The 10,398-nt window shown below is 30.9% G+C and overlaps 2 protein-coding genes across 2 annotated transcripts; both read right to left on the bottom strand.

Annotated features, from left to right (window-relative positions):
* Positions 1-1,886: 1,886 nt before the first annotated feature.
* On the bottom strand, positions 1,887-6,611 carry LOC106304939. Its single transcript, XM_013741322.1, has 4 exons — positions 6,250-6,611; positions 5,044-5,118; positions 4,824-4,961; positions 1,887-2,370 (listed from the first exon to the last, which is right to left on the bottom strand). Exons 1-4 carry the CDS (start codon positions 6,481-6,483, stop codon positions 2,071-2,073), a joined length of 747 nt encoding a protein of 248 aa, XP_013596776.1. The 5' UTR covers positions 6,484-6,611; the 3' UTR covers positions 1,887-2,070.
* Positions 6,612-8,886: 2,275 nt separating this feature from the next.
* Positions 8,887-9,759, bottom strand: LOC106302686 (uncharacterized mitochondrial protein AtMg00810-like). Its single transcript, XM_013739145.1, has one exon. It carries the CDS (start codon positions 9,757-9,759, stop codon positions 8,887-8,889), a length of 873 nt encoding a protein of 290 aa, XP_013594599.1.
* Positions 9,760-10,398: the final 639 nt, after the last annotated feature.

The raw sequence follows: 10,398 nt of genomic DNA, 5'->3' as shown, positions 1-10,398 counted from the left end.
TAAATTTAATCCTAATAACAAAATAAAGTAATAAACTAATGAAAAACTCTTGAAAAGAGCTTTATGGACGAGGATGCTCTAACATATACGGTACTACTTTTCGGCCTCAGCAAAAAGAAACTACAAATCACGATTCATAGTTATTTAGTTTCTTGTTACAAACATATAAATTTAATGGTTGCTTAGGATATCTCCAGTGGTTTTCTATAATTTTTTCTATACTTCTTTTTAAAATAGAATAATTTTATTGTAGAATTGGATTTTCTCTAATGGTTAATTCTATAATAGAATTACTCTATAATAGAATGGAATATAGAGAATTCTATAATAGAATTACTCTATAATAGAATTACTCTATAATAGAATGGAATATAGAGAAACGATGTCTTTTTACTCTAAATATAGAGTAAAGAAAAACATTCTGGAGAGTGGACTATGTGAAGAGTGAGACGAGACAAGAGATTATATCTTCTTTGCTTGTTCCTACTCTTTCATAGTTTGAAAAGTCTGGTGACAGGCTTTTTGGCCATAGGAGGAATCTTGACCGGTCTCTTACGCCTAATGCGATTCAGCGGAACAAGTTTAATCGACTTGACTCTATCCTAATCAAAATGATCTTCCAAACAGTCATTTATCATATTTGGAGGAAAAAAAATGCAAGGCGGCATCAGGGCAAATGGACGTCCACAGACCAGATGCGAAAGGTTATTGATAGGTCGACGAGAAACAAAATCGTGTCACTGAAGTATGGTATGAAGCATCGAAACGCTTGATTTTTGTAAAGACGGTTTCAGCTTACAGGCTATTTAAAAGATGGATTTTTCCATATAATTTTATCCCTTTATTTTCTACAGTATATTCTATATAGCCTGATTCTTTTGTAAATATAATTTTTTTCACATGATTGACCAATAAATTTGAAAGTTCATTAAAAAAAAAATTCTTCTATATTCCACTTTATTATAGAGTAACTCTATTATAGAGCTAATCATTGAAACGCTGGATTTTTGCAAAGATGGTTTCAGCTTACATGCTAGTTAAAAGATGAATTTTTCCATGGAATTTTCTCCCTTTATTTTTTACGGTATATTCTATATAGCCTGATTCTTTTGTAAATATATTTTTTTCACATGATTGATCAGTACATTTGAAATTTCATTTAAAAAAACATTCTTCTATATTCCAATCTATTATAGAGTAATTCTATTATAGAGCTAATCATTGGAACAAATTTTATTCTATAATAGAATTACTTTATTTTAGAGCGAAACATATAAGAAAATATAGAACACCATCAAAGATGGTCTTAGAAAATAGGTAGATTGACCAAAAAAAGAAGAATAAATGGTAAGGTATAAAAAAAGGTGCTGGTGTATGATATCAAATTAAACATCACGAGTAAATACGTATGCATGAATATAATAATCATACGCCGTATTATTGCGTGTGTATATAATGGAGTGGCATTCATGAATCATGACGCAGCAGCTACTTTTCAGCTGTCAGTGAAAACTTGTTTTCGTTTCTTCCATCTCCCAATAAAAATTACCCAAACTACGAGTCTGCTTTCAATATTCCATTTTAAAATTACTATTGTTTCTTCTATATTTAAAAATGATATTCAAATTAATTTGATGTTTTTGTACTTTAATTAATATATTTTACTTAAAACTAGAAAATTAATATATACAAATATAAATGATATAACTACTTTATCTAAAAACTTATAAAACTTAAAATTAAATAAAAATTAAACCAAAAAGCAATAAATAAATAATTTTTTAATTTTTAATATGTGTAAATAATCTTGAGTATTATATATACTCTTATAAAGTACCAAATGATATACAGCCTTTATTCGTGAAAAGCTAATAATTTATCGACAAATAAACGTGAGAACTGATTTCACATCAACACAAAAACTGAAAACAAATAAACAACCCCATAAAAGACAACACATTTTGGTGATCAACTCATGAAATAGGATTATACCTAATCAAAGAAACATGATACACAGAGACACATATATAGAATGCTTATAATTTTCTGTTATGGCTTCCTTGTTTTAAATTATGAGAAAGGAGCCCTATGAGGAGCACCTTTTCTTCTGCTGCCAAGTGAAAGAACCATTCCGGGAAAGTAATTGCTCTCTTTCTTCTTCTTTTTCTTTTTCTCTTTCTTATTACTATTGTTACCTTGCTCCGATTGATCTGAGATTACTATAATATCGTCGGCATCGTCCTCCATTGTTGATATCTCTCCAAACTGATCGTGTCCGTCCATTCTCAAACTTGCAAACGTGAAATCCGATTCATCGATTCTATAGAGAATGCTTGATAGATCATCTCCTTGATAAACTAAGTAATCCACCTACATATAAATTTTAAAAAGTTATAATCTTTGCTAGGTAACATAATTGTGTCTTATAGTAAGATATGTGTCTGATATTGAACATGATATATAGTTCATAACCTAGGAAAGTACTCACTTTGTACTTTTCACATGTGTTTATGAGAATTAAACAAATGTAACACATAATCCAAGGGAAAAATATAACATGATTACTGTAAAGATGGAAAAACAGCTGTTTTCCAAAGTTTTGTCTACTATCTTTAGAGTAATGATCTGTTTTACAAAAAAACAACTTTATGCCATAGTCAAAAAGTTAAGCAAGTATCTATATATATAAAAAAATGTTTGTCATCTCCCTGTTGCGCCATATCATATAGTCGTTGATTGTGAGTGCGACATTTGTCTTCTTTGCCTAAAACTTATCGTTTCATTAACGTTTGATGTGAGCTGCTGCGTTTCATAATTGTTTACGGTTTAGTGGGCTGTTTGTTCACACCGTGATATAACCCAAATACAGAGAGATAACCACTATAATGAAAACATATGTAAAGACTGAAACTTTTGAAACGAGAAAGAAAAGAAGGAGCGTACCGTGAGTTTCTGGATGCTACTGACTTCGCCTTGGTTGGAGGCGATATCAACGGTGACGGTTCATTTCGCCGCCACCTCCGGTAACTCAATAACATTTAAAATTTTAAAATTATTGGCGATGAGTTTTGCGAGTATGAAGAGGCAGATGGAAGAGGATGATGAGCAACAACACTGAAGAGATTAAGAAAGAAAATCGAGCTAATTAATAAAAATATTCCACAGTTTAAGCGGTGACGAGTAAATCAGATGGTTTTTCAATTCCGCTATGACTGGATCAAGAGAGAAATATATTTTCTTTTTGTCCAAAGAAATATAGATATTATCAAAACAAAGATTGCTCCGAACGAATCATAAGAAGATAAGGGAAGCAATCAAAAGTTTTTATTTTATTTTTTAATTAGTTATTGGGAATCAACATGAATGGAAGTGTCATACACGCGCAGAGACATGCGTGTTGGTGAGATATGAGATACATATTTTAAACTTAAAAGGGAAATAGACAGGAAGCAATGCGTTATATTCCCATTGGATCTTTTCTTTTGAGCCTTTTGTTTCAAAGAAAAACGACAGAACATAACCGGATTTATTTCGGTTTAGTTTAGATTCGATTCAGATTAAATGCATGCATGATTTTAAGCTACACAAGTTTCATTCAATAAATAAACCAATGGAAAGTTTTATTGTAAGAAATTGAGTTAATTGAAATTCATAAGACAAAAACAATAAATAATTAAAAATAATTTTATAATTATCTAGCTACTTATATTTATATAATATTTATATATCAAAATAACATAAATATATGATTATAATTAATATTTAAATAAAAAACCTGGACGTAGCCCGAACCGACTCTAGTTTAATTATATTATATTGTTAATTCTATTAGGATAAAAACAATAAACAAGTGAATCTGATGAGTTAATGGGTCTCACTTTGCCATTCATGGGTCAACTATGCCAGCAACTCATAACTAAATTTCCATGTTTTTTTCATTAAGGAAGATATTATTATTATTAGAGAATCTTCGGAAGAAACTAAAAAAGAACTTCAAAACTTCAAATTTATAGTTTTGAGTACTTCATATTTAAAGTTTCATCTTTTTATTTGCATTTTAGTCTTTTTATAATTAATTATACATCACATTTATGATTCTTAAGTATTTTCTCATTCATAGTTTTAATCTTTAAAACTTTTATATTTTAAATATTTCAAATTTATTTTTATAAGTTAAAATTTTACACATAAAAGTTTTTTTAAAAATCAAAATAAGATTTATAATATCTTAAAAGTAGAATTAGACAACAAGAATATTACAAAAGAAACTTAATAATTTTTTTTAAGAAGATATATACGTGAAGAAATAATTATTAATTTTTTTTAAATATTACAACAACACTAATAGTCTAGTAAATTTTCTCCGGAACTTATAAAATATTGTCCAAACAAATTTTGTATAACCGAAAATGGAGCATTAATAAAATAATTTTATGTAATAATGTGGTATTTTTCTTGTAGTTTAATATTTAATTATGTATTTATATTTATAATTTTATATTTTCTGTAAGATTTTATTAATTAATATTACTATAATAATTTTATATATGTGCTAGTTATCTATAAAAGTTTTATGGATTTATATTAATTATGACAAATATAAGGAGCATAGTATAAATTACAAATAATTTTGAAGTTAAATTTGAAGTTTTGCTTTTGGAGAAGAACATTTTGAAACTTCAAATATAGAGTTTGCAAAATTCTATAATAGAGAGTCTTTTTGGAGATGCTCTTACGAATCAATAAATATGACTTTTAATTTTCTTAGGGTTCAAACATTCAAAGTACACCAAATTCCAAAAAGAATATGTAACTGAAATTACCTTGCAAGAGAGAGAACAAAAGTGGAATGGTTCTTGAAGGATTCTATCACAAGTGAAGCAAACATTTGATGAGACCTTGGCTCTTGATTGTGGTCTTTGGTTTATGAATATCACTTTAGCTCCATTAATTGTATATGGCTGAATATTAAACTTCTCAATTAGTAACAAAAATTTCAACGATAATAAATAAAATTGAAAGCTCTGTAAGAGAAGTTATTACCTGAACATATGAGCAATCTATGAGCTTCTCAAGATCACTCAGCCGAACGACATCGTGGTATACGTATCGTCTCACCTACCAATTCATAAACCAAAATGCTTTAACTGATAGAACATATGAGCAATCTATGAGCTTCTCAACAATTAATGTTGCTAAAAAAAAGATAGAATATTAAGTAATTGGTTAACATTCGTAATTGCTTCAAAAAACTTCATCCTTCACTCCCCTGAAGCATTCTACAGAGAATAGATTAAATCTTGCCTACATCTTATAGTGAGAGGCATGATTTCTGATTTGCACCAATAACCGTTTTGGGGAATAGTAGAAAAAAAATTACTAATAGTTTTAATAATAAAAACAAAAACTGTTGGAAAGAAGTAAATGGAACTGAAGGAAGAGAAATTTGGTCAAAGCTTTGATGTTTTTTGAAAGCAACAGCTCAAGAGAAGTTGAGCAGAGAGAAGACAACAAATTTGGAGGAACCAAGCAAATTTTGAAAACAGAAAGAATAAATAAAATATGAGAAAAGATACATACTATATATAGAAACAAACCAAATCTAAACAATAGACAATTCAAGTCCAATACTATCAATGATATATGTATACATACATGACATAATGTTTACACTCTGGACTTTTGCTTCCAAGCTCTACAATTCTTAACTTAACTAGAGAAATGATCTAAAGGTTACATGTATGAAATTCAGTCTGAGTAAAATTCAAAAATGTAGAGAAAGTTTAGGAAGGTGATTTAAAGCGTCTTTTAAGAAGATGAACATTACAAAAGAAAAAAAAAATATTTGGGGAGAAGGAAAAGTTTATGATAATGAAAGGTCCATTTGAATAAAAAATTTCTCCATAGTACAGTTTCCAAAAGCTCTCTAATTTGCATTAAAAAAATCTGAAAAAGATGTTGGAGAGAAAAATTAAAACAGAAATATGTGCATGAATTCAAGGAAATATTAGTTGCACACAGCAACTAAATTAAGTAATATGTTTTCCATGAAATTGAGAATTTTCAGGGAAAGTTACGACGAATTATTTATTTTTTTGAGAAAAAAATACCAAGAAAATTACCAAGATCTTATGACAATAAGAAATTGCAAAAAAAAAAAAAAAATTTAAAAATAAAATTCTTCAAATTTCGTGTTATTTCCCTAGTTAACTTGATGAAATGATTTTTCGTAGATTACAGATTAGTTACCTGAAGAAGAGGATGGGAGCGATGCGAAGGGAGGCAGTGAGGACAAACACTGAGACAACAGAGCAAGCAAAAGACGTTCTTCTCGCTTTTACGGCGACTCTCATGGATCCCACAGCTCGAGAAGAAAGTTTCCCCAATTAATCCTTTAAGCCATGCAGGTTTAGTCGTCGCCGCCACCATCATCATCATCTCCTCCTCCTCCTCCTCCTCCTCGTCTTGACCTTCTCTCACCATTTTTGTTAGACAAGATCCAGATGAGAAATTACTTAATTTCTAAAAACCTATTCTTTGCAAGAAGAAGAGAAAAACCCTAAGAGATTGAGATTTCGTTTGTGAGCTTTTGGACCAGGTGGGTTTTTTTTGTTTTTATTTTCAGTATGAGAACGAATAGTGAATGTAAATGTTTATATATAATGAATGTGTGGATTGTTTTGTATACTTATGTAGAGGAGGTTCCAGAATTATTGTCTCTACTCATAGCATATCCAAAAATGAACTCAAAATGAACTCTATTTTGAATTTTTCAAAACTCTATTTTTAAAGTTTTCAAAACTCTATTTTTGAAGTTGATGTTCATTTTCCAAAAGCAAAACTTCAAATTTAACTTTAAAACTATTTTTATTTTATAACATGGTCCTTATATTTGTCATAGCTAATTGGAATTCATGAAACTTTTGTAAATAACTAACAGAAATATAAACATATTACAACAATATTAATTAATAAAATATTATATTAAAATATAAAATTTTAAACAAAATAACTTAATTAATATTAAACTTCAAGAAAAATATCATATTATTCTATAAAGTGATTTTCGTAATGCATATATTATCTACTAGTGCATTTCAAAGTAAAAATGGCTCTCCTCATTTTTAATTTGTGGATTATTGATAAATATTATTGAAATCAGATGATATTAATACTTATAAATACATTAGATCAGAACAAGAAAGTAAAAGAGAAACATAAAATATTGCTAAAATATTAACTTTTATCGACGATATTAATACTCGTGAATATGTTCAATATCAACAAGAAAGAATTGTACGAAAAGACATCATCAACAACAACAACCATCTTTAGTTACACAAAAAAAATTGGACAATATTTGGAAATTTTGAAGGTTCCGGATCAAACTTACCTGACTATTAGTATTGTTGTAATATTTAAATTTATGTAATAGTTATGTCTTCATGTTATTTTTAAAAGTTTTTTTGTTAAGTTTCTTTTGTATATTTTGTTATCTAAATCTAGTTTTAAATATTTTAAAGCTTATTTTAAAGTTTTATTTAATTTTATGTGTAAACTTTAATTTTTTAAAACAAAACTAAAAATATTTATGTGATATAATTTTTATAAGGATTAAAACAATAAACAAGAAAATATTTATGAATCATAAATGTGATGTGTAATTGTAGGAACCAAAATGCAAATAAAAATATGAAACTTCAAATTTGAAGTTTTGAGGAGAAACTCTATATTTGAAGTTTCACTAATCAAAATTTCAAATTTGAAATTCTTTTTTGGAGAACAAAAAATTTCATATTTGAAGTTATAGAGTATCTTTTGGAGATGCTCTTACGCAGAGAGAAAGTATCGTTGTTAGGAGGAGAAAGAGAGAGAATGTCTTTTATTGAGAAAACGAAGTGTTCCCAGAAAGATCAAATCTTTTCTCCGTTGGCGAAAGATCAATTTTGACAGAGAGAGATGTGAGTGTGACAAAGTGTCATTTACGAATGTAAGAAAATTATATAAGCTTTTACTCAGTTTTTTTTCATTACACAATAACACTTATATTCGAAATTCGAAGTTGTTTATTTACCTTTACTACATGGAACCAAAAGATTGGAGTGAGATCTTCATGAGGGGATTTGGTTGCTTTCTTCTTTATAAACTTTTTTTTTTCGCTGAACATTGACTCTCATTAACCAATAAAAGAATACAAAATTATAACTTCCACAAAAGTTTTAACCACAAAATCAAAGATGCAATAGAGTATTGCCCAGAAACACTTGAGGGCTACCTACACTACATGATCAATCCTTAAAGAACTCATAAACCACAAAGAGAATAGATCCACTCTATAGAAAATTGAACCGTTGTTTAAACCTCATATACCACAAATTGCAAGATTAAAAAGCTGATCCTACATCATTGGGCTATTTTAAACTGAAAATTTCAGTATTAGCCCATAGTAGTTGATACCCGCAAGATTGGAATGCTACTTAGGATCAACCGCCACAACACCCTGTCGGCACATTTTTCAATCCAATCCGAAAATTCTAAATGATGTGAACCAACACCTTGGAATCCCCATGAAAGATTGGGTAGAGGATTTTTCTCTACTTAAATTCCAACTTGCGAGCCTGCATAATCGAAAAATAAGAAAGTCTTCCAGATTCAACATTCATAGTGGTATTCCGAATGACTTGCACAAATACGTGTGTGCCACCAAAGTTTTACCTTTCGTTGACCAAGCAGAGAGAGAGAGAGAGAGAGAGAGAGAGAGAGAGTCTTAACTTTATTCATCTTGCGTACAAGGTATATAACAGAGATATGGTTACAACAGATTCCTATATTAGAGGGAAGATAATATATTTTCAAACTGATTGAGAATATCAAGAGTATATTCTTTCACCCTCCTGCAGTGCGAATGTCGGAGTCTCTGACGTTTAAGCTGTTCTTGAAGGATATGAAGAGTGACGATGGCAATCCTTTGGTGAAAATATCAGCATATTGGAAGGCTGTTGGGACATGAAGAACCTTAACCTGACCAAGTGCGACTTTTTCTCGGACAAAATGGAGACTGATTTCAACATGTTTGGTTCTTTGATGCTGGACGGGATTGGAAGACATGTAGACTGCACTGATTTTATCGCAGAAGACTAAGGTTGCTTGCTTGATCGGAAGATGCAGCTCGAGAAGAAGGTTCCGTATCCAGCAAGTTTCAGCTACTGCGTTTGCAACTCCCCTGTTTTCTGCCTCAGCGCTTGACCTGGGGACTGTCTGTTGACGCTTTGACGACCAAGAGATGAGGTTATCGCTAAGGTACATACAGTAACCCGACGTTGATCGCCTTGTATCAGGGCATCCAGCCCAATCCGCGTCGGAATAGGCAGTGACAGAGTTTTTTTTCGATTTGTAAATATGTATTCCATGACTCTTTGTACCTTGTATGTATCGTATGATTCTCTTTAGCGCATTGTAGTGGCTTTGTCTTGGAGCATGCATGAATAAACAAATTTGTTGAACCGCATATGTGATATCTGGTCTTGTCAATGTGAAATATTGCAAGGCTCCCGCAAGTTTCCTGTATTCTGTCGGGTTCTTTAATAACTCGCCATCTTCCAGTGAGAGTTTTGAGTTCACGTCGACTGGGGAAAGAGGTTTGCAATCCTTCATACCTGCTCTTTCAATGATCTCCATTGCATAGTGCTGTTGCGTTAGCAACACTCCTGAGTCGTTGTAGTCAACCTTAATCCCCAAGAAATAAGACAAGCGCCCCATATCAGTCATTGGGAACTCACTTTTGAGGCTGGTGGTGATGCGATGAAGGAGCTTAGCGCTTGAACCAGTAAGGACTATATCATCTACATAGAGCAGAAGGTATGCAATGTCCTGTATTTTCTTGTATACGAACACTACAATAAAACAGAGGCATACCGAGGGAAAAAATCGTCGGTATGTCGTCGGAATAACGTTATTCCGATGACAGACCGACGAAACAAGTCCTCGGAAATAACTCCTCGGAAATTCATTCTTCTTCGGAAATCCCTCGGAAATTTCCGACGGAATTCCGAGGAAATGAATTTCCGAGGAAACTCCGAGGACCACCAGTTCGTCGGAAAGGTCCTCGGAATATACCCAAGGAGAACTTCCTCAGGATATTTCGATGGACTTTTCGATGGTCCAATCCTCGGAAGTTCCGACGAAATGTTCCTCAAAATTTTCATCGGGAATTTCCGAGGAACGAAGCCGTCGAAAAATTCCGAGGAATGAGTCCCTCGGTATATTCCGAGGAATGAGTCCCTCGGTATATTCCGAGGAAATGTAAAAAAAAATTAATTTTTTTTTAAAAATAAAAATTTTAAAATTTAAATTCGAAAATATAAAATTAAAATTAAAATTGAAAACATATTAGATAAT

This window comes from Brassica oleracea, chromosome C7 (genome assembly GCF_000695525.1).
Source record: "Brassica oleracea var. oleracea cultivar TO1000 chromosome C7, BOL, whole genome shotgun sequence".
In the NCBI taxonomy this organism is placed as follows: domain Eukaryota; kingdom Viridiplantae; phylum Streptophyta; class Magnoliopsida; order Brassicales; family Brassicaceae; genus Brassica; species Brassica oleracea.
The sequence above is the reverse complement of the archived record's forward strand: the minus strand, read 5'-3'. Positions and strand labels throughout refer to the sequence as shown.